At 36.5% G+C, this 25,513-nt stretch overlaps 1 protein-coding gene across 7 annotated transcripts in view; it reads left to right on the top strand.

The window, feature by feature from the left end:
- The first annotated feature begins 2,466 nt into the window (after positions 1-2,466).
- The window catches only part of LOC143233486 (MFS-type transporter SLC18B1-like), a 68,294-nt gene continuing 45,247 nt past the window's right edge, over positions 2,467-25,513 (top strand). For 2 of the 7 annotated variants that reach the window (XM_076469765.1, XM_076469761.1), the window contains exons 1-5: positions 2,469-2,637; positions 6,636-6,903; positions 9,959-10,054; positions 10,776-10,849; positions 12,213-12,360. In XM_076469765.1, coding sequence (XP_076325880.1) covers positions 6,676-6,903; positions 9,959-10,054; positions 10,776-10,849; positions 12,213-12,360 — 546 coding nt within the window. In that variant the 5' untranslated portion in view covers positions 2,469-2,637; positions 6,636-6,675. Of the gene's footprint in view, positions 2,638-3,147; positions 3,391-6,635; positions 6,904-9,958; positions 10,055-10,775; positions 10,850-12,212; positions 12,361-25,513 lie in introns of those variants that run through there. The other 5 variants (XM_076469768.1, XM_076469766.1, XM_076469764.1 and 2 more) reach the window with 5 other exon arrangements.

Raw genomic sequence — 25,513 nt, 5'->3', positions numbered from 1 at the left:
TTTACTAAATTAACTCAGATAGTGTTTCTCACATTAAAACAAAGACAATTCTTTACTAAATTAACTCAGATAGTGTTTCTCACATTAAAACAAATACAATTATTTACTAAATTAACTCAGGTACAAGTTTGTCACATTAAAACAAAGACAATTATTTACTAAATTAACAAACACAGTTTTTCACATTAAAACAAAGACAATTGTTTACTAAATTAACTCAGATACAGTTGGGGCCCAGCATGGCCAAGCGCATTAAGGCGTGCGACTCGAAATCTGAGGGTCGCGGGTTCGCATCCCCGTCGTGCAAAACTTGCTCGCCCTTACAGCCGTGGGGGCATTATAATGTGACGGTCAATCCCACTATTCATTGGTGAAAGAGTAGCCCAAGAGTTGGCGGTGGGTGGTGATGACTAGGTGCCTTCCCTCTAGTCTTACAATGCTAAATTAGGGACGGCTAGCAGAGATAGCCCTCGAGTAGCTTTGTGCAAAATTCAAAAAACAAACAAACAAACAATCAGATACAGTTTTTCAAATTAAAACAAAGACAATTATTTACTAAACAGACACAGTTTTCCACATTAAAACAAAGACAATTGTTTACTAAATTAACAGACACAGTTTTCCACATTAAAACAAAGACAATTGTTTACTAAATTAACTCAGATACAGTTTTTTACATTAAAACAAAGACAATTATTTACTAAATTAACAGACACAGTTTTTCACATTAAAACAAAGACAATTATTTACTAAATTAACACAGACACTGTTTTGAACATTAAAACAAAGACAATTGTTTACCAAATTAACACAGACACAGCTGTGTGAACTTAGCTATAATTATAATTCGAGTACAAAAAATGTTTTTTACGTATTTTATTGTCATTCATACAAATCAGAACTCAACGATACACACCTTATATAAATATCTAATTAATTAGAAATTATAAAACATTTTTGTAAATCTGTGTTTCTTCAATCTTAACTAGGCAGACACCTTGAGATTTGAGCATATACGAGGGCTGTTCAAAAAATACGCGGACTGACGTCATAAAACAAAATGTACTGTATTTAGAAGTTACAGGTCTGAGACACCTTCAAAGTACTCTCGTCCCCAACGCACACACTTATCCTATCCCAACGGTGTTTCCACTTGTTGAAACAGTCCTGGTACGCTTCTTTTGTAATGTCCTCCAGCTCCTTCGTCGCATTTGCCTTAATCTCGGGAATCGTCTCAAATCTTCTTCCTTTCAAGGGTCTTTTGAGTTTGGGGAACAATAAAAAATCGCAAGGAGCAAGGTCAGGTGAGTAGGGGGGTGGGGAAGAACAGTGATCGAGTGTTTGGCTAAAAACTCACGAGTTCTGAGGGCTGAATTTCGCAGCAACGCGGTGCATCTTCAATTTTTCGGTCAAAATTTCGTAACAAGATCCAACTGATATCCCACACTCTTCAGCAAGCTCCCTGACAGTTAGACGTCGATTTGCCCGCACCAAGGTATTGATTTTGTCGACGTGTGGGTCGTCAGTTAACGTGGAAGGACGTCCAGGACGCTCATCATCTTCAATGGACTGTCGGCCATCCTTAAAACGTTCATGCCACTTGAAACATGCCGTACGCTTCATAGCAACATCACCGTAAGCCGTGTTAAGCATAGCAAAAGTTTCAGTCGCAGATTTTCCAAGTTTAACACAAAATTTCACAGCAAGTCGTTGCTCCTTCAGGTCATTCATTCTGAAATCCGCCAAACGAAAAACTCGCACTTCACTTAAAACCGCGTAGCTAATACACAAATGAAGATATCTGCAATCGGGAAATGGCGTCGTAATCAGATGAACTGTGCGAACCTAGCGATACCAAGCGGATTCCCCTGGAACCAACTGGAGACGCGCAATTCAAACAGTCCGCGTATTTTTTGAACAGACCTCGTATTTATTTATATTGTTTTATTCTCTATTTCTGGGCGTCCTTCAGCGAAATTTCTAATATATTTGATGGAAATTGGCTGGAAGCTAGTTTGTGCGGATTAAATCTAAGGCTCTGCTTTATGATCCTGTGGGTGTGCTATAAGGAGAGTCAGAGAGGAGTTGACAGTGAATGCTGTTGACAAGCTGTCTTCCTCTATTAGTTCAAAGAAAGCTACATGTAGCACTGTGAGAAAATTATAAAATACAAACAAACCAACAATTTCCTAAGTAGCCAAATTCAGTAATTTTCACAGCTATTCATTGACACAAGACGTTTTTCTGAATGAGAGTTATATCAATATTCCACAAAATAAAGTGTACAAATTTTGAACTTGGAATAAACAACATAGCGATGTCATGGCAATTATTCTGCCCTTAGTACGTATAGTAGTAATTATGAGTACGCGTTTTTGTATTATTGTTTGTTTGTATTATGATTATTACCCCCAGTACCTAAGCGCCCTCGTACAATACTAAATGTAATTTGTGATGACGAGAAACCCACTTGAAGTAATAACGTATCACAGGACGGTTAGTATCAGTATTAGATTGAAACGTTGTTCTCTGCTTAATTAGTAAAAGTGTTAATACCAGCTGTCCTACGATACATTAATACTAAATGCAGTTATAGTTTTAGGCTAGTCTTGTGCATCACTGGACTCGGGTATGTAGGTAAGATTTTAAAATTTTGTTGGAGATATGCCTATAAATAAATTCCGTCCAAGAAAACAGCAACGGCATACAAATCTGCTGGGAAAATGATATCTAAAACATTTCGATAGAGAAGCCCATCACAATTTATTTGATTGCTTTTACAAAACTGCACGATGGACTATCTGTGTTCTATACACCAGAGGTCTTGAAACACGATTTTTAATTTGTATAGTTACAACGGAGCCACTGAAGGGTTCTGTTTTGAATATTTTAAAATATAGTAAAACATATAATAGTTGTTTAGTTACATGGCTTATAAAATATTAATCATTCACATGTAGAACTACACCTACTATGTAACTATAGAAGCAATGTCACGTGACTGCTGTGGGTGTAGTTTCTGGTAATCATTTGATTATCAACGTACTGGTGTAATATACACACGACAAATAAAACATTAACTAAATCTGACAGCCCCAGAGCACTGAATGTTATCTTCTCTTTTTTGTTGTTTTTGTTTACTCTCATTGATCATGTGGGTTAGGCCTGATTCTCATTATCTGTTCTTACAGATTAAATCGCAGCCAAAAACTTAAGTTACTTAGTTGCATAATTTCACTCATATTTGAGAAGTTTTACTAGTGCCTTACGTTCGATAGATCGTTTTTTTCGTTCATTCCCGAATCGATTGAAAACATAGAAATTCTTTAAAAAGGTGCTTGGTTAGAAAACTAAAAAGTTTGAGATCGTCACATGCTTATTTTAGAGCAGGTAAGAATGTTTTAAGACGATTTCTGGCCACGTTAAGTAAAGTAGATCAAAATCTTAAGTTGACGAAACTTGGGAAGGTTTCAAAAGCATGGTAGTTTAGTGTGTTAATATTTGAAAAAATGAAGGAACGTTTTCCACAGTTTTTCAAATATTTTAAATCTTGTTTGGGAGAAGAGGAACCTTGACGAGTGCAAATAGTTTTATGATATATATAGTTGTAACAATAGTGGAAAAGCATAAGTGATGTTTGAAGAAATAATTCCATATTGATATAGTCTAAAAACTATAATAAAAAATCAAACTATAATAAAAACTAATTAATGATGTTTGAAGGAATACTTCTATATTGATATAGTCAGTAGTAAAAATAGTGAAAAATTATTAGTAATGTTTGAAGGAATACTTTCATATTCATATAGCCAGTAGTAACAATAGTGGAAAATCATTAGTGATGTTTGAAGGAATAATTCCATATTAATATAATCAGTAGCAATAATACCAAAAATCATTAGTGATGTTTGAAGGAATGCTTCCATATTGATATAGACAGTAGTAACAATAGTGGAAACCTTTAGAGATGTTTGAAGGAAAACTTTTTTATTAATATAGACAGTAGTAACAATACTAGAGCATCATTACTGATGTCTGAAGGAATACTTTCTTATTAATCTTGTCAGTGGTAACAATACTATAACATCATTACTAATGTTTGAAGGAATAATTCCATATTCATATAGTCAGAATTAAAAATACTAGAAAATCATTGATGATGTTTGAAGGAATACTTCCAAATTGATATTGTCAGTGGTAAAAGTAATAAAAAATCATTAGTGATGTTTGAAGGAATACGAGGGCTGTTCAAAAAATACGCGGACTGTTTGAATTGCGCGCCTCCAGTTGGTTCCAGGGGAATCCGCTTGGTGTCGCTAGGTTTGCACAGATCAGCTGATTACGACGCCATTTCCCGATTCCAGATATCTTCATTTGTGTATTAGCTACGCGGTTTTAAGTGAAGTGTGATTTTTTTCGTTTGGCGGATTTCAGAATGAATGACCTGAAGGAGCAACGACTTACTGTGAAATTTTGTGTTAAACTTGGAAAATCTGCGACTGAAACTTTTGCTATGCTTAACACGACTTTCGGTGATGTTGCTAAGAAGCGTACGGCATGTTTCAAGTGGCATGAACGTTTTAAGGATGGTCGAAAGTCCATTGAAGATGATGAGCGTCCTGGACGTCCTTCCACGTCAACTGACGACCCACACGTCGACAAAATCAACACCCTGGTGCGGGCAAATCGACGTCTGGCTGTCAGGGAGCTTGCTGAAGAGTGAGGGATATCAGTTGGATCTTGTTACGAGAATTTGACCGAAAAATTGAAGATGCACCGCGTTGCTGCAAAATTCAGCCCTCAGAACTCGTGAGCTTTTGGCCACACACTCGATCATTGTTCTTCCCCACCTCCCATACTCGCCTGACCTTGCTTCTTGCGATGTTTTCTTGTTCCTCAAAAGACCCTTGAAAGGAAGATGATTCGAGACGATTTCCGAGATTAAGGCAAATGCGACGAAGGAGCTGGAGGACATTACAAAAGAAGCGTACCAGGACTGTTTCAACAAGTGGAAACACCGTTGGGATAAGTGTGTGCGTTGGGGAGGAGAGTACTTTGAAGGGGTCCCAGACCTGTAACTTCTAAATAAAATACATTTTGTTTTATGACGTCAGTCCGCGTATTTTTTTAACAGACCTCGTACTTCCATATGGATATTGTGAGTAGTAACAATACTAGAAAATCATTGGTGATGTTTAAAGGAATACTTCCATATGGATAAAGCCAGTAGTAACAATACTTGAAAATTATTTACTAGAAAAACATTAATGATGTTTGAAGGAATTCTTTTTGTACATTTCTGTGATTTGGTTTTTTTGTGATTTACAATTTTTCTAGTTATCAGTGATATATTTACTATTTTGATATGCATTTTCTAATGTTATCTGTTAGTGAATCGAGAGAGTAACGTAAATGATATTATTGTTGTTAGCTATCTGCATTGGGATCATTGGCCAAAACTGGGTCCTGGACTTTAACGTTGAAAGTCAGTAAACGCTGCTGATTCATTTAGAAGGCAAACAAAAAGGGAAAAACAAAGTAGAAATACAAGGTTCGACGTGTATGTAAATAAAAATACATAAGAAACTCGAACATCGAGAAGATCTCTTGATGTTATATTTCTAATTCTGCTCAAAGCTACTCCAGGGCTCTCAATGTTAGCCATCCCTTATTTTAAGTGATGCCTTAGAGGGAAGGCAACTAATTACCAGTGCTAGCCATCCCTTGTTTTATGTCCTAGAGGAAAGACAACTAATTATCAGTGTTAGCCATCCCTTGTTTTAAGTGATGCCCTAGAGGGAAGGCAATTAATTATCAGTGTTAGCCATCCTTTGTTTTAAGTGATGTTTCAAAGTTAAGGCAAGATCTTTGTTAGCCATCTCTAGTTTTCAAACGATACACTAGATGGAAGGCATCTAGTCAACACAACCCTGTGCCAGCTCATCTTCTACTTTAACTGTAAAATAGGGTTTTATAGTCACTACTTTAAAGTGCAGGGTACGATGTTTTTGGCGGAAACTGGCTGCTAATTACAGAACATCACATCCACAGTCTGACACTATAATCACTGAACCCCAAAATATGATTTAACTCGAGGCATCGAGAGTTAGGTGTTATAACTGGGATGGAGGATTAGGCATTATAGATGGAGTGGAAAGATTGGAATTTAGGTCTTACAGTTGGGGTGGAAGGTTTGGGAGTTAAGACTTGTAGCTGTGATGGGAAGCTAGAGAGTTAAGTTTAATAGCTGGGTTGAAAAGATCTGTGTACATCTAATACCAAATCTGTCTGTGACGTGTATAAGTGACAACAACAGATTCAAGAAGTTATTATAAAAAAATAATAACAATCCTGTAACACAAGCACTTTCGAGAGGTAGACCTTTCTTCTTTATGGGTAGCAGCAAGATTTTTACATTGAAATTTTTATGTAATGGTGGTGCTTACTTTCCATGGTGGTATAATTACATACGAATGGAAATGTTTTTATGTGCTCCTATGAACTATAGATATTTATTAAATTTTGTTACAACTATTATTTCTGGTATTGCACTTGCATATCAAATAAATTTATTCATATTTATATTATTTACAAGCAAGTATATGTACATAGAGTATACTTGAATATCATTACAGCGACATCTGGTAAGACGGAAGTTTTCTGCCCTCAGGAGCAATGCTAAATATTCAGTCAGAGCTAGGTTCTTCATCATCATGCGATGTTGGTTCTGTACCATTCGAATCTGGAAATCAATCAATCAATGTTGAAGAGTCAGCTGATGACAGCCCTACAGTTAAAACGTCTTTAACTCGACAACAGTTATCAGTTCTCGTCATCGTGAACTTGTCTTTAATCAGTCTAGCTAGTTGTTATGCTCTTCTTGCCCCTTTCTTTCCAAAACTGGTTTGTTAATTATTCTTAAAACATCTGTACTATTGAAAATTAAACATACATGTAAGTAGTACACTAGTTAGCGTTAAAAATCTGTAGTATTGAAAATTAAACATACTTGTAAGTAGTACACTAGTTAGTGTTAAAAATCTGTAGTATTGAAAATTAAACATAATTAGAACAACAGTTATTGTTAAAATCTGTACTATCGATCCTCTCAGTGACACAGCGGTATTTCTGCGGACTTACATCGCTAGAAACCAGTTTTCGATATCTGTAGTGGGCAGAGCACAGATAGCCTATTGTGTAGCTTTGTGCTTAATCGTAAACAATTAATCAATCTGTACTGTCGATAATTAAGCACAAGTAATATACTATTTACTGTTAAAAATAACCATGAATCATCGAAAACTGTATAATTAGAACTGTGGCATGATCCATCAATAATGACAGGCTGGAATTTCGTAACCCACCCCATCCTGCCCAACATATTTTATAATTATGTTATATAATCTAAATTTCATTTAATCTACTCCTAATTATACTATGTAACAAAATTTTTACTTTTTCTTGCTACTGGGCAGAAAGTGTTCTTTCCCAATTTCTTATGTCTAAAGTAAATGGAAAAGACGTATTTTTCTCTTAAAACTTTGCTTTTGTGATCTGGGTAGTGAAATTTTTCAAATTATCCATTTTCCAGAACATTCCAGGTAGATTCAGTGCTGAGTAGCTGAAAGAGAATTTTCTCGAACTTACAAAAAATTTCAAGAACTTTCTAGAATGTTGTAGAGCTTACAAGAATTTTCAAGAATGAAAGTGTGCAAGTCGCAAGTCAGAGGAAGCGTCACCGACATTTTTCAAGCTTCTTCACTTGTCAAGATTGGCTCTGCTTCTGCCACAATGTATCCAGTCTGTGCGAAGCAATTGAAATTGCCTGCAACCCGAACGAGTGGCGCCTCTTCATTGATAGCTCATCCAGAAGCTTCAAGCTGTGCTGCTCCATAACGGGAATAAGCATCCGTCTCTTTCCCTGGCTCATTCGGTGCACCTCAAAGAGAAATACAACAGCGTCAAGACCTTGCTAGAAGCCTTGAAGTATGATGAGTATGGCTGGAAGGTTATCTGAGACTTCAAAATGATGGCATTCCTGAGGGGTCTCCAAGGAGGCTTTACCAAGTTTCCCTGTTATCTTTGCCTTTGGGACAGCAGGGAACCCCAGAGCACTACAACAGGAAGCACTGACCACAACGGACCGAGTTCTCTGTGGGGAGGCACAATATCAAGTGTGAGCCACTAGTGGACCTCCAGAAGTTGTTGTTCCCACCATTGCACATAAAATTGGGTATTATGAAACCATTTGTCACAGCTCTTGATAAGGAGTCTGCAGCCTTCAAGTACCTTTGAGACTTCTTCCCTAAGTCGTCTGAGGCAAAGGTCAAAGCTGGTGTCTTCGTTGAACTACAAATAAAGAAGATTATGAAATGCACAGAATTCTACAAGAAGCTCAGTAGGAGGGAAAGAAAGGTTGGAGCATCTTTGTCGCAGTGGTTCGGGGTTTCTTGGGTGATCACAAGGCCGAAAATTATGTGGAATTTGTTGAGGCTCTGATGAAGAACTACGGCAAAATGGGCTGCAGGATGTCCCTGGAAGTCCATATCCTTGACGCTCATCTTGATAAATTCAAGGAAAACATGGAAACATACTCAGAAGAGCAAGGCGAGCGCTTCCACCATGACATACTGGACTTTGAACACCACTACCAGGGAGCATATAACGAAAACATGATGGAAGACTATATTTGGGGGCTGATACGTGAAAGTGATTTACATTACAGTCGCAAATCTCGAAAAATTACACACTTCTAAGCATTTTCTGAAAAACTTTAGTATAAATACATGTAAATCTTGATTCATATATTGTTTTATTCAGACCTCATGTGAATGAAAATGAGCACATTTGACCGTTTTTAGATACAAAATGGGTTAATTTCTCAATTTCACTATCCAGGTTACAGAAGCAAAGTTTAATGGGAATAACAGCCATTTTCTGTACTTTTACAACGTTATCGATTAAGAAATAACACACACTTTCCAGGAACAAAGTTTGTGTTACATTGTGTTATGATTAGTATATGTTGACTTCAATAAACATGTGATGGGTATAAATTAATATATTTTCTGTACGGTTAATTATTATTAGTGAATAACGAAATTGTTACCTTTCAGAATTGCTTTATTAGTAAACAAAATTCAGTTTAACTATTTCTAGTATAGGTGTAGTCGTGGTTAAGAAAATTAGGTTTGTTATATTTATTTCAATATGTTTAATAATTATTCTCGAAATTAAATTATTGTATTTTTCATTTTGTTGGGAGAAATGTGATTCATTATATGGTTTAATTGCTTTGATAAAATTGATTTACTTTAACAAAATTGCAATTATTTAAAATAACATATATTATCTCATTGATTAAAGATCCTACAGACTGAACGTGGAATGTAATTAATTGCGTGTTTTTAATACTATACACTCTATAATTGCTAACGTTTATTATTCATTTTCATCATGAATAACAGAAGTTAAAATAATAATACATGTGTTCATAGTTAGTAAAAATTAAATTTACTGTTAATACAACAATGTTTAGTTAAATTTCTCTTTGTTTTTGGAACAACTTGTTCATTTTTGTTTATATAAAATTAATTTTACAAACCTAAGTAAACATTTTCAATAGCGACTAGGAAAAATTAGAGTATTTCTTTACTTCTTCAAGTTGTGAAATATCTAACTTATCATACAATAATAAATATTATTATTATAAGGAGTGAATAATAATTTTATAACATTAGAAAGTGTGAATAATCTCAACCAGAGATGGAAAAATCCTCGTAACATTAATTACATTTAGTGAAGGTTTTTACTAAATATCCATTTTATTGTGTAACTATTAATTTTAATTGAAAACCGTGTCATCATGTATTTTTGATATAGAATGTTATAAAACTTTGAACATTTTAAACGTTTTTGAGAAATAATACATCCAAATTAAATTGTCATTTTAACTTAGGCTGAAAAGAAAGGAGCAACATCTATTCAGTATGGACTGGTGTTTGGAGTTTTTAATTTGGTTATCTTAATTACATCTCCAGTAATATCTATTCTAGTAAGTACCAATACTAACCAAACACCTTTACTACATCACTAACGAAGGACCGTTACCACACTACTAACGAAGCATTACTACTACACTATTAATGAAGCATCATTACTACATTACTAATCAAATACTATTTTACATCACTAACCAAAAACCATTACTACTCAGTATATACAGTTACGACAGAAAGTGTTCGTACCCCTGCGTCCCAAGTGGTTTTCTGCTCATAACTTAAAAAAGTATCACGAGTAGGTTAATAAAAGTATGACGTGTTATAAATATTATACTAACACACAATTATATAAATTTTTATGTGAATATTTATATATATTTACATTTATATTTATATTTATGTATAATATTTATAATACACCATACGTTTGTTATCCTAATCGTGATACTTTTTAAGTTATGAGGAAAAACTACTCACGACGCAGGGGTACGAACACTTTCTGTCGTAACTGTATGTATACACATACAGATGAGTTCTGAAATTTATGCAAACTATTAAACTTTCTTGTCTGTAAAAGTTCTTTTAATGAGTAAAGTGTTTTGTATGTAAAAAATTATATTAACAGTTAAATTGTTTTCTTTAATTTCTGTTAACTGGCAAAATGTGTTGTCCGTTAAAGTTGTATGCAAAGATAAATTATGCTCTAAGTAACAGATATGCTCATAGATAAATTTTGTTGTCTGTGTAACTTGTGATATTGTGTTGTGTTTTCAGGTTCCTTTCATATCAAGTAAAGTAATTGCAGCTACTGGAGTGTTTGTCACAGGAACATGTTCCGTCTTGTTTGGGTGAGTTCTTTTGGTTTAACTCTACACATTTCTCTAAGAACTACTGATCGTTTGCTTTAATTGTATAAAGATCCTAGCAACTACTGGATCTGTTAGTTTAATGGTATACAGATCCTGGTGAATTATGTGATTATTTGATTTAATTGTTCCTAGGCCTAACCTCACCGATCGTTGTGTTTAATTTACTAGCGTACTGTAATAACCACGTTTATTATTGCTTCAGAAACTAAATTATAGTACATATGTAAAATCAAGCTACTAGCATCAAATTTAATTAACCTATAAAAATGGGATTAACTTCATTAAGGTTAAATATATGTGTAAAAAACGGCTAGTTTGAGTTAAGAAAATTTTTTATGTAGAGGAGCGAACAACGTTTCGACCCTCTTCAGTCATCGTCATGTTCACAAAGAAAGAAAGAAGTAACTAACCGATCGCTGACCACATGTTTGAAGGAGGTTATGTAACTGAGTGTAGAAATGTAGAGGGCTTGCTTAGATGTTTGAATATATGTATATATAATATAGATATAAAGGTGTTCTTTTCTATTGGTTTATTTTGGGCTTGAGTTGTTGTATAAGTAAAGCTTCTTTAATTTTACGTTTGTTTATGTTTGTTTCTTTATTTAGTATTTGGGTGTTTTCTATGGTTATGTTGTGTTTATTTGATTTGCAAGCCTTACTTATACAACAACTCAAGCCCAAAATAAACCCAAACGAGCCATTTTTACATATACATTTTTCTCTACAAGTGGGTTTTCTCGCCATCACTGTTCATTAAGGTTAATTTTTATATTTCTGATTAATCTACATAAAATTCATGTTAATTAATTTGATGTATAAAATTCAAACCAAAATTAATCTATGTATGCCATGTTAAATTTTATTCGTAAACGACAATTAAAGTTGAATTTTAGCTGTTTGTTTCATATTTTAATTTAGATGTTTGCTAGGGGGGAGACTAATATAAGTTAAAGCAATTGATGAATTATTCAATTCAGTGCTAGTTAGTGGGTGGTTGATTAGGATTTTGTTTCTTTGTCTATGATTAAATTCGCCAGTGAGTTACGTAGACAGTGTCTATTTTATCGATCAGCGAGAAAATTCTGGTAAAATGTTTATGAGAAAGTTAGGCTTACCATAACCTGTTAACAATGTTAAAGAAATAATTAATTCTTTATCATGTGGACATGTTTTGCTGTTATTTTCATCAAATAATCCCAAATAACACACCCAAAGATATAACACAATTAAATAATACAAATTATATTTAATCTACATACGACAAGTTAGGGTTATGATTAATCTATAAACTAGACCCAAAGCTGTTTTGATATTAAATTTCGTGTAGTTTTTCGTTTCAGCACACTGAATCTCAGCCCACATGGAACAACGTTCATTGTTTTAGCCTTTGCTGTTAGAATCGTGGAAGCTTTCGGATCGGCGTCTATGTTTACTGTTGCCTACAGTATTGTTGGAAACGAATTTACTAATCGTCGAGCAACAGCTTTGGTGTGTGATAATATTGATATATCTAAGCTTAAGTTTCCCATATTTCACGTGTTCTACAACATACTTTATATTAGTCAAGGTACAGTTCTATTGTACGAAACTCTTATACGTTATATTACCCGATTTACAGCTTTTGTGTGTGATATTGTTGATACATGCTTGCCATTTCAGTCGTGGGGCCGTTATTATAAACGGTCAATCTTATTACTCGTTAAAGAGTAGCTCAAGAGTTAGCGGTGCTGACTATCTGCTTCCTATCTAGTCTATTTCTTCAACGTTAGGGAGAGCTAGTGCAGATAGCCACCGAGCAACACTGCACAAAATTCAACAGAACAAATAAATTATAACAATGTTTTATCATCAAGTTTATGGATGAAATAACTCCCCACCCTCCTTAAAGTTCGAGTTATATTGCAGTTTTAAAATAACAGCAGTGATACTAAATTTATTTCTAAATGTTGGGTCGTTAGTTATTAATCAAATGGCATTACGATGTTGAATTATTTTATGTTTAATGTGTTTAGCATAAATTCTTTGATTCAAGCAAAACGTTGTATTAAATACCATCAAATATGCAAAAAATCATTCATGTGAAATATGACGTAAAAACAACTGTAAAGCATTACGTATTGTAAAATGAAACCATAGATTTTTAAATTTATTTAATGTGCCCAGTAAAGTACGAAATAATTTAGTTCATTAAATATACCACTGTACGTTATCTAGAAATTATAAAAGTGTTGGGTTCTAATAAATTGAACATTCTTCCAGAGCCGGATTAAGGGCAACTGATGCCCTAAGCACAGCCCAACAATGGTGCCCCCCTTCACTTAACTGAAAAGACATTAAGACTCGATAAGTGTTTAAAGTGAAATAAAAGTTCGAAAATTTATAACCATTCTTCAGTGTTCTTCCAGGTCAGACCCCACAACTATATAAAATAAAAACTTTATTTATTTAACATATTGGGCATAGGTCAAAATGAAGCAATGACTGAGGCCTTTTATTTAGAAATTATGAGGGAAGTCACTTCTCTGATTAATGATGATTAAAAAATTACTTTTACTGTATATTTGTTTTCACTCTGAGTTAACAATTCTCACTTTAATGGTCACAAAAATGAAAAATTTACTCAAAACTTATTCAAAAAAATTATCACTTTGATGTTAACAACTTCTCACTTTGAACTTAAAACCCTGAAAGCAAATTATTTATTTATACACTAATATTTATTTAAATTTTAAAAAGTTTACTTCTAAATTTCTTAGTTGCAAAATCTGATCAAGTCCTCAAAACTAATTTGATAAAACAAATCTGCTTCTATACTTAGCAGAGACAAGACATCCAGCCTGTCTTGTCGCATAGTTGTTCTGTTGGGATTTTTAATATGCTTGAATTGATAAAATGAACGATCAGCTGTGCAATTTGTGACCATTAATGCTAAAAATATACGTAATGTAATGCCTACGTTTGGAAATGCACACTCAATTTTGTTTTCTGAAATTATTTTACAAAGTTCAGCATGACTGAATCTGGTTTTTACAGCTTTTGTTGCACTGAACTTATGGCGCACATATGAGTGAAACTGCTGAAGTTCGGCAGAGATTAACGTACAAGTCCTCTGGGTAAGCATCAATTAGTGATATCATCTTGCACATCATTTCGGAAAGAAAATCTGTTTGCTGTTTCTTTGTACACCTCTCCTCTTCTTCTCATCTGGGTTTCTAGTTTGTCAACAATTGTGTAGGTGGTGGTAATACAAAATTTATCTCTGGCATTCAGATCTACTTCTTGTGCATCTCAGTCATTGAGTACCTTCTTTCTGACACGTTTGCGAGTTTATGCTGCATTGTAATCAACATCTGGTAGTATTTCTATTGCAACTACTTCAAATATTTTAAAGTCATCCCTTAAAGTACAAAGTTTGTCAGCTAATGACTCGTACAGATCTGCACGTGTTTTTAAGTTCACATCCTCATTTTGCAGAACTCGCTTTATGAAACTTACAAAATTTCATCCCACGTGATCAACATAAAAACAAATTATAGCTCTTGCATCTTATTTGCAATATTGTCTGTTTCTCTTCCAATGTCTCTCTTTTGTGACTGGTCTTCAACTAGTAGGCATTCTAAAGCTTTCAAAATCTTAAATAAAGACTTCAAAATTGCTGTTGTTGCTCTGGCATCAGAGAGAAAATTTAACACACTTTCATTTCCAAAACAAGCTTTAAAAATTTTCCACCGGCTGGTTGGGGCTGAAAAAATGTATAGAGCAAATGTATTGTAGAGAAAAAATTAACTACCACTTGACAGCAGTCAACAGCACTTTGGCCTACCAGATTTAGTGAATAGGCTGCACAGGGCACATATATGGCAAACTTAGTTTCTTCTAAAATCTTTTGCTGCATCCGCTTATAATGCCCAGACCTGTTAGCAGCATTGTCGTAAGACTGACCCCTACAACTTGAAAAATCAAATTTAGTACGTTAGTACTGCAATACCTGATTTGCCATTTCCTCACTGGTATGGCTTTTCACTTCCAGAAAAGTTATAAAGCGTTCAATAGGCTGCTCATCTTTTAAGTATCGAAGTACAACGTATAACACTTAACTGATCTATATGTGATAGGTCTGGCGTCAACTGATAAGCTAAAATTACCAGAAAAATGTACTTCATCAACAATGAACGCGTGAACCTTCTGAGCCATTAGTTCAATGAGTTCTTCACAGGTGGTTTTGGACAAGTAAGAAGGATTTTTTTTCCAGAATTTCTATATTTCGAAATGTGCTCTGATAAAAATGGATCAAACTGACTTATGAGCTTAAGCAGCCTTAAACAATTCCCATTCAGCAGTGAAACAAATTTTTCATCTGTTCCTCGAAAAACCAGGACATGTTCAACTATGACAGCTATTACACATTCCAAGACATTCCCAGTAATTGCACTTTTTTTAATTTGTTTTTCCAGCTTTTTTGGCAAGAAGCTTTATCTGTGTGTTAAGTATTTTAGCATAGAGTCTCGGTGAGTAGTGTTTTTTCCATGATGATCATTTGCAATAGTATTTCGCCAGTCACTGAACCATTTTCTTTCAAAAAATCGCGAAGAAAATTTAGGGGCAAAAAGTTTACAAACAAAGCAGTAAATTGATCCTGTTTATGGTGAATATAAAAGTCAATGGTGAGCAATATAATATGTTGTACAACATTTTCTTATCCTACATTCTCTTTCATACAAACCATTAGAGCAAATATCTCCTTTTTTTTTATTCAGAAGGGTTTGCTTGTTTTGGAATTTCGCACAAAGCTACTCGAGGGCTATCTGTGCTAGCCGTCCCTAATTTAGCAGTGGAAGACTAGAGGGAAGGCAGCTAGTCATCACCACCCACCACCAACTCTTGGGCTGCTCTTTTACCAACGAATAGTGGGAGTTTGACCGTAACATTATAACGCCCCCACGGCTGAAAGGGCGAGCATGTTTGGCACGACGCGGGTGCGAACCCGCGACCCTCGGATTACGAGTCGCACGCCTTACGCGCTTGGCCATGCCAGGCCTATTCAGAAGGGACGAGAGGGACTTGCTGGCTCTCCAAAGTTAGTAAAGAAGCTTCGATCTGGTGACATATTGGTGGAAACATGCACATCTCGAAACAGTGAACTCCTTCTGCATTTAAAGGAGATTGGGAATATAGCTATGGAGGTTACACCTCATGGTACTTTGAATTCATCACAAGGAGTTATTGTTGAGAAGGACTTCAAGAACATCCCCGAATCAGAGATTCTCGCTGGTTTTTCCACTCAAGGAGTTTCTGTAGTGAGACGTATCTCCACTCGCAAAGATAGAATTACGATGCCGACCAATATCCTCGTTCTGACATTTACATCACCAAGTACATCTGCCACCATCAAGACAGGTTATCTTAATTGCATGGTATGGCCATACATTCAAAACCCTCTCTGATATTTTCAGTGTCAACAGTTCGGTTACTCAAAGATGACATGTCGTGGTTTCTTGACGTGTGCTCATTACAATGGCAAGGACCATGGTGCCTATGAGTGTGAAATAGACCCTTGTTGCATAAATTGCAATGGCTCTCACTCTTCCTACTTTCGTTCTTGCCCTAAATGGTTGGAAGAAAAAAGAGATGCAAGATTTGAAAACGATTCATAACATTACTTATCCTAAGGCTCGAAAAATTGCTGTTCACCACTTCATTTCGGGCGTATGCTGTTGCACTTTATTCTACAAATACAATGGGAGTGCAGACAGTTCTCTCAGTGCCTCCAAAAGAATCGTTCTCAAAACAAATGAAAAGTCTTTTGACCTCCATGGCTAAAAAAGTTAATGAATCAACTTCAACGCCGATCTCTGTCCCTTAAATACATTTCAACAAATCCCAAAATCCCTTTTCTTTGGTTCTGAGTACAAGAATTTCATCGGATACATCTTCTTATCCCACCCTAAGATGCAAAACGATCATTCGTTCACGCCATCAGTCACTGGAATCCACTTCCAACAGCAAAGACCTGTCCAATCGACCTAGGACAGGATCCATGGAGGTCGATAGACCTTCGTCGAATAAGAACAGTGAAGAAAAAAAGACGTAGTTGTAAACAGAAGGGTTCTCCACTAAGTTTGCCTACACATAAATAAAAATGGCCATCTTGATACAATGGAACTGTCTAGACTTACGTTCTAATTTGGATGACATCAAAACACTGATTGCTTCCTACTGTCCTGTATGTCTTTCCTTACAGAAAACATTTCTGAAACCTGCTGATACAGTCATCTTTTTGTGGTTTTCTTTGTATAGAGATGACAGGCTGTATGATGGACAAGTGCATGGAGGAGTGGCATTGTTGGTTGATCAGCATGTGCTCATTCTGTCTTTGCCACTCGACTCACCGTAGGAGACCATAGCCATCCGTGTTTCCTTGGGTCATATCATCACTGTTGGTTCTCTCTACCTGTCGCCTGGAGAGACATGTGATCAATCAAACCTTGGTGCTCTCATTGAACAGTTGCCGTCTCCATTTTTAACCCTGGGGGATAAATGGATATTATTTCCCTTGGGGAAGTGCTAATATTGATAGGAGGGTTCGCTCTATGAAACCTAAGTTCTCTAATCACAACTTTTTCTTTTCAATACTGGTTCTTCTACTTATTTTCATGCACCTAGTCAGTCTTTTACTTCTATTGATCTCTCAATTTGCTCCCTTTCATTATTCTCCCATTTTTCATGGAGGGTTGACAATAATCCACAAGGCAGTGGTTATTTTCTTCCAATTTTGAGAGAGACTGACTGTGGTCAATGCCATACGACCCGCGTGACCTGGTGGAAGTTGGATCATGCAAACTGGCCCTCTTTCACTGCACTCGAAGAACTTGATCCTGCCATCGTCTGTAAGCCATCAATAGATGACAGCAGTAACTGACTATTACACAAGCAGCTGCTCAATGTATTCGTAAAACATCGACACGTTTTCCACTATATCCCTGTCTGTGGTGGAATTCTGCCTGCTACATAGCACAGAAAGCTCAAAAACGGGCCTGGGATGCTTTCCATAAATATCCTACTCTCTCGAATTCCATTGCTTTCCAGCAGTCCCGTGCACATGCTCAGTGGGTGAGATGTCAAAGCCATAAGGAATCTTGATTAAGTTCACAACCAGCATATCTTCTACCACCAGTTTCAAAGTCATATGAGGCAAGATTCGAAAGGTCAATGGGTAGTATAATTCTTTTCCCCTCTCGATCTTGCTCTCTGTTGATCAGAAAGTAGCTGATACCCAGAGCATCGCCAATACTCAGGTGAAAGCTTTTGCCATCAAGACTTGGGCAGAGTGATCACCTCTTTTCTGTCAAGCTGATTGTTTCTATATTTGTAATCGTCCCTTTACACTGGTGGAATTCAAATTGGTCTTTCATTGGTTTGGCAATACATCAGTTGAACCTGATGATGTACACTGTGAAATGCTGTGCCATCTATCCACTACTTCTCTTACTATTCTTCTGATTGTTTTTAACCGGATCTGGCAGGAGAGTATTTTTCTTGATGCCTGGTGCCAGGCGATTGTCCTGCCTTTCTCTAAGCCTGGGAAAGATCCCAAGTTTTTCAAATTACCTTCCAATTGCTTTGATGAGCTGTCTCTGTAAGACCTTAGAGAGGATGGTTAACGCTCGTCTTGTTTGGCTCCTCGAATCAAACAACTCTTTCCCACCCAGTGTAGGTTCCGATGACAGCACTCCACCGTGGATCACCTGATTCGACTTGAAACGTCAATCAGAGAAGCCTTTCTCAAACAACAACAAGTTATATCAATATTCTTTGACGTTGAGAAGGTTTGTGATACATAATGGAGGTATGGCATTTTGTGAAACCTCCATATATATGGGTTACGTGGCAATTTGCCCATTTTTATTAAAAATTTTTAATAGACACGAGATTCCAAGTTTGTGTGGGTTCGACACTTTCCTGTTCTTTTCTACAGGAACTTGGAGTCCCTCATGGCTGTGTTTTTGACTGTCACACTTTTCAGTATGAAAATTAATGCCATCACTGAAAAACTCCCTCTCACTGTTGCAAACGGGTTTATGTCGACGACTTTCACATCTCATGTCAGTCATCGAACATGAGGTATATTAAGCAGCAGCTACAGAGTGCCCTCAGTCGTTTACTGAAGTGAACCACAGCAAACGGCTTTAACTTCTCTCTCTCTAAGACCGTTTGCATGCACTTTTGCCGCCAACGCGGTATTCATCCTGATCTTGAACTCTGTACCAGTGAAGTTGTACTGCCTGTGGTCCCTGAGACAAAGTTCTTGGGGCTTATCTTTGATTGTAAGCTGACCTTTATACCACCCATCAAGCAGCTTCGGGTCAAATGTACAAGAGCACTGAACATCCTCAATGTTCTCTCTTCCACCAATTGGGGGTGGATCGATGTTGTATGCTAAAGGTATATCGTGCTTTTATTTGATTGAAACTCGACTGTGGATCACTAGTCTATGGCTTTGCTAGACTCTCAGCCGTAAAGATGCTGGACCCCATTCATCATCAAGAACTTCGGCTCTGCACTGGCGCTTTTCACACTTTCCCGGTTCAGAGCTTATACATAGAGTCTCATGACCCTTCCTTGCACCTCTGCTGTTTGCAGCTGTCTTTACTATATGCTTCGAAACTTCATTCCTTACCAAAGCATCCCACCTGGGGTTGTGTCTTACATACTCAGTGGGCCATACTTTTTCAGAACAGATGATCTGCCATTGTTCCTTTTGGCCTTTGTATCCAGGTGCAGTTGGATAAATTGGGTCTGTACTTGGATAACATTGCTGTATCTGCTGGTCAGTCCATCCCGCCATGGCTTCTTACAGTCCCCAAATGTAACCTATCCTTAAGTCATCTCAGAAAAGCAGACAATTCTGATTGGAAATACTGTCTGCAATTTGCTGAACATCTTTCAAATCATTCTTCCATGTCTGTCTATACAGATGGTTCGAAATCAGGTGACTCTGTGGCCTTTGCCATGGCTTTTTGTGGTTCGGTGGTTGCACGCATAATCCTCTCTACAGCTTCTGTGTTTACTGCTGAACTGTATGCCATTTCTCTTGTCATGGATCATATGGAAGCTCAGCAATATTCAAACCGCATTATTCACACTGACTCGCTTAGTTATCTACTGGCCCTGGAATCGCTTCACCTTAGTTCACACCCTGTTCTCGCTGATATTCAAAACCGACTGACCCATTTCTCTTTAACATCTACTTGTACCCAGTTTTTCTGTATACTGGGCCACGTTGGTATTCGCGGGAACGAGCTTGCTATCTGCTCTGTCACTATCACCATTGTGTCTGTTCCATACATGGACTGTGGTCCTGTATTCAAGGCCTGGCTTCCTGCTGGCAGTCGACTTGGAGTGAGTAACGCGAAAACAAGCTTTTTCAAATGAAATCCTGTATTGGGCTTTGGCTGTCTTGCTTTTGTAAGGATCGGAAGGAGGAAGTTGTTCTAACTAGACTACGCATTGGTCACAGTTTTTAACACATCGTTTTCTTTTATCTGGAACTGATGCTCCAGTGTGTTGTCTGTGTAATACTCAGGTCAAATAAGCCACATTTTACTTTCTTGTCGTCGTTACGACTCTCAATGACGGCACTATTTTAAACATGTTCTATCGCAAGGTTTGTCCATAACATTTGACAGTATTATTGGTGATGGTGACACTGTCTACCTTGGTAATGTTTTTAGTTTTTTAAAGGACATTAATCTTTTTAATGCCATTTAAGTTTTTTAAGTTATACATTAGAACTTTTTGGATGTGATTCCCTATTAAGAATCACAGTCCACCTAGATTTGAAATTAGAAAATGGTCATAACATCAAAATACTCAAAACCAGGACTGGAAAGGCCAACTTAAGGTGACAAACGCTGCTGTTTGAACCACCCGTTAGTCATCCTGGTGAGTTATTGTTAAATTTTTTCACAACTTTTTTAAAACTTTTATAACTTTACTTTTGTAAAATGGCCATAACGTCGAGTGACTTGGAACCAGGACTGAAAAGGCCAACTTCAAGTGACTGATAGTAGTTTGTCTTCCTGGCGAGTTATGATAATCACATCTGTGCTACAGAAAGTCCTTTACAACTTGTATTACTGTAGTTTTTCTCTTAACGTTGTAGACTGGATGTAAACATTAGTTTTATGCTATTTATGTTTTTTAAACTTTGTTTTGTTTTACCTTAATTTCTATTTATAAATTTTACTAAATTTACTTTTAACTTTTTATCTGATGTTTGGTGCAGATAGTCCAGCTGCTTTGTGCCATAAAACACTAAATCATCCAACCAACCAGACAACTTTACAGTTGTCTTTCGCAAATCAATTACTTCTTACATCAGATATATAGTTTAATGGTTTTTCGAAACTTTAGTCACTCACCGAGCCAAATATAACGTTTTTTTTTGTTTTTTTTTAACAATGCAGGGTAAAGTCGAACACGCCAAATAAGGACAATTACAAAACAACCGACTAAAATTGAGTGCTGCAGGGAAAGAGTTGAGGGCATGATAGCCAGGGGAAAAACTGTGGTGCCCCCCTTACCTTGGTGCCACAAGCACGTGTTTATTTTGCTTAATGGTTAATCCATGGCTGCTTTTTTCACTAATTAGAATAACTCTCCATTGATTTCCATGCACAAGATAGACTCATTACGTGACTATTTGTACCGTATCAAGCCGTGGGTATAGTCGCTTGTTTGTTTTGAGTTTTGCCTTAAGCTACTCAAGGGCTATCTGCCCTAGCCATCCCTAATTTACACCCTTGTGCAAATTAATTGAAACAAGAAAATTACGATTTTTTCAATTTTTTGCGTTTTATTTCTAAGAATCCAAAAATTACTCAGAAATTAATACATGATATGACCGCCTTTATTTTTTAGCAGATCATTTATCCGTTTTGGCATCGAGTTCATGAGTTACTGCAATTTTATTAATTTTTGGATCGCGGTACCACACCTCAATTATGGCCTCAATTAGCTTATCTTTGTACAGTCTTTTCCTCGAAGTCTTTCTTTACAAATCGCCCAAAGATTTTCAATAGGATTTAAGTTCGGAGAGTTTCCAGGCTAGTCCAGCACCTTTATTCGCGTTGTAGTCATAAAATTCTTCACACGTTTCGATGTGTGGCACAGAGCCAGATCTTGCTGAAAAATGCCAGATCCATCTTGAAGTCTCTTTTTCATTTCTGAAACGATTCTTCTCTGCAAAACTTCGATGTACTGTGGTCGTCGCATCATACCTTCTACGATATGTAAGCCTCCGACGCCATAGCAGCTGAAAAAGCCCCAAAACATCTTCTTCAAGGGATGTTTTGCGAACTGATGATGTGAGATTATCGAAGTTTCTCACTTGGAGATCTAGAATATGCAGACTTTTTTTACCCTATACGAAGAAATGAGTCTCGTCACTGAATAACACCTTCCTCCATTGTTCTTGCATCCAGTTCTTGTATTTCAGACCCCATTGATACCGTTTTTTCTTCATTGGTAAGAAGCTGTTTTTTGACTGGTCTCCTTGCCCTTCTAACGCAATTTCGAATGACGTAATATTCCTAAAAATTTCGTCATATATACCAAAAATAGATCGACCGTACTGCAAAACACAGCTAATGACGTCATCTGTGTGAAAAAATGACTATTAAAGGAAATCAGCGGGTCCAGTGAGCCTACACCGGCCGCCATGCTGAAAATATTGTAAAATGACCACTTGTTTCAATTAATTTGCACAAGGGTGTAGCAGTGTAAGACTAGAGGGAAGGCAGCTAGTCATCACCACCTACCGCCAATTCTTGGGCTACTCTTTTACCAACGAATAGTAGGATTGACCATTACATTATAATGCCCCCACGGCTGAAAAGGCGAGCGTGTTTGGTGCGACGGGGATTCGAACCAGCGAACCTCAGACTACGAATCGAACGCCTTAACTCACCTGGCCATGCCGAACCGAGGATGTAATCGCATCATGTTTAGTCCGTCAGGCAACAAATAAGAATGAAGGTATAATAGTGTTTATATCTCTAGCAGAAATAACTTATTAGAGACCGTTTGTGTGACTGGTGTTTCAAAGAAGAATATACTAAGGGTAACAGTTGACAAGACATCTACTGCTAAGAATAAAGTGTACCGATGTTTGACAAAGGGAAAACCAACGACTGATAGACGTGTAAAATGTAACAGACGTACCGACCGTAACCCAGTGTTTTACAAATCCCTACGTCAGCAAAGTTTCCGTTGTACTTTCCCCTTTACATTAAAATAATTTCGGCAAATGATAACACAGTGGCAGATCTGGGAGAGTTACATTTTTAAACATCTTAATTAATGAGTGCTTAATAATTGATTATATGAATAATTAAATGTCGTGAGCTAACTGACTGATATCTATAAGGCACGATATGTGAATAACCAATTAAATACTCAGAATATCACCCACGTGATTCTCTGGCTCTTTACACAGTATTTATGCGGAAATCCTGCTTTTCATAGATTTCAAGCGATATGTCTAATGAGCTCGAAAGTTCATATTTTAAAACCCAAATGTAATATGTTTACAAAGCTTGATAAATTATATGTTATTGATATAGTTATTTATGATATTTGTTTATTTCAACATATATGTACATAAAAACTTCATAAAGATAACTTCGTTTCGCATACTCTGCAAGTGAAATTTTACAAGGCTTAGCAACCTACGGAAAACAGCGAAGTTCAATGTTCGTAAGTAGAAAAATAATTGATTGCTGTAATACTTTATTTACTGTTCAGTTTTGAAAGAAAACTGCAATTTAAGAAATTGTTTCAAACAGTAATAACATGTGTGTGTGTTATAACTTAAGTGTGACTGTATTTTATACATACCAGTTCACTAATAGAGGCCATCCTGTAAAGGCTAGTTTGATACTCTTGGATCCAATGAATGTTCGTTCGCACGTCATTGCATAATGTTAGCCAGGTACGGCTGAAAGGCCAATGTAATAGAAATAATATATATAAATATGTATAAAGTTATGAAGTTTAAGCTATTTAGAACTAAAGATTTATCATTTCATGTTATTATTTGTAGTCAGCGGAAAAAGGCTCTCCGCTAGTGCAGCGGTAAGTCTCCGGATTTACAACACTAAAATCAGGGGTTCGATTCCCCTCGGTGGGCTCAATAGATACCCCGATGTGGCTTTGCTATAAGGAAACACACTCATCGTGAAAGGTTTGTTTGTTTGTTTTGGAATTTCGCACAAAGCTACTCGAGGGCTATCTGTGCTAGCCGTCCCTAATTTAGCAGTGTAAGACTAGAGGGAAGGCAGGTAGTCATCACCGCCAACTCTTGGGCTACTCTTTTACCAAAGAATAGTGGGATTGACTGTCACATTATAACGCCCTCACGGCTGGGAAGTTGAGCATGTTTGGCGCGACGGGGATGCAAACCCGCGACCCTCAGATTACGAGTCGCACGCCTTAACACGCTTGGCCATGCCGGGCCCATCGTGAAAGGAAAAACCAAAGTTTATTTTCATTTCCTCACTTTTGTGGTAGTTACGAGGTTGGTGAAATCTGCCGAATTCGTTGATAGGTTCCATAGTTAATATAATAGGTACAATATAGAGTTTTTTCTTAACGTTTGATTATTAGCTGGAGGTTATAAGGACATTGTATGTCAAATTTGAAAAGTTTCTTTGCATAAAATGAAAATTACTTTGTATGTTGAATAATAAACATGCGAAAAATAAAAAAAGGCATGTATAAAACAATACTTGAAAATTTTGAGACTTAACAATACAATCTAATATTTTGCATATGAAAGCCCTATAATGGTTACTGATATTCTTAAACATTTAGTGAACAAACCGTTACAAATTTAACTTATACCACGAAAACTATTACGAGCACAAAATGGTTACGATATGGGTCCAATGGACAAAACCCGTGTTGCAAGAGATAATTAAACTTACCTTTTACGTACGTCTCTGGTTTAAATAGTATTACTGGTGTCGTATGCTTATGTATTTAATTTTTCAGTTATTTATGAAGTCTATCGTACCTCAAATTGAGCACCTAAAGTAACTGTCTTTCCTGTTCCATTGTGAACAAAGCAGTACTCAAGATCTGATGAAACATGCTATGAAGGCAAATTAACAGAGACAGCTACAACACAGTCTTAGGAATCACTTCTTATACTTAATAAATAATTTTTTTTTAACAAGATATATTGCATCTACACTTCATGAAAATGTCTCAAAAGAGATGAGTGATTTATCGACAGCGGAATTTATGGAACGTTACTGGAAGCTTTCCCCACAAGTTTAACAAAACGTTCAAAATAGGACAAAATTTAAGACATCCTTTTCAACTGATGTGGATTCATGATTACAAGTGGCTTTCTTAAAGCAATCAAACGAGTTAGCAAGGTAAATGGTGTCTCTTGCGTGTTCTCTTTTGCAAAAAAAAAAAAGGAAAACAAAACTTGGGTGTTTTCGTGAAGACTTATTCAGTAACTTCAATAAGTCAAAAGGTCAATGATCAGTCGTGAATCGAAGACCTACTGCCGGGAAAGCATTCATTGTGCATCCAACAATAAATCTCAAGCATATGATCCTGGACCTAGGGG

This window comes from Tachypleus tridentatus, chromosome 12 (genome assembly GCF_004210375.1).
Source record: "Tachypleus tridentatus isolate NWPU-2018 chromosome 12, ASM421037v1, whole genome shotgun sequence".
Taxonomy (NCBI): Eukaryota; Metazoa; Arthropoda; class Merostomata; order Xiphosura; family Limulidae; genus Tachypleus; species Tachypleus tridentatus.
The sequence above is the reverse complement of the archived record's forward strand: the minus strand, read 5'-3'. Positions and strand labels throughout refer to the sequence as shown.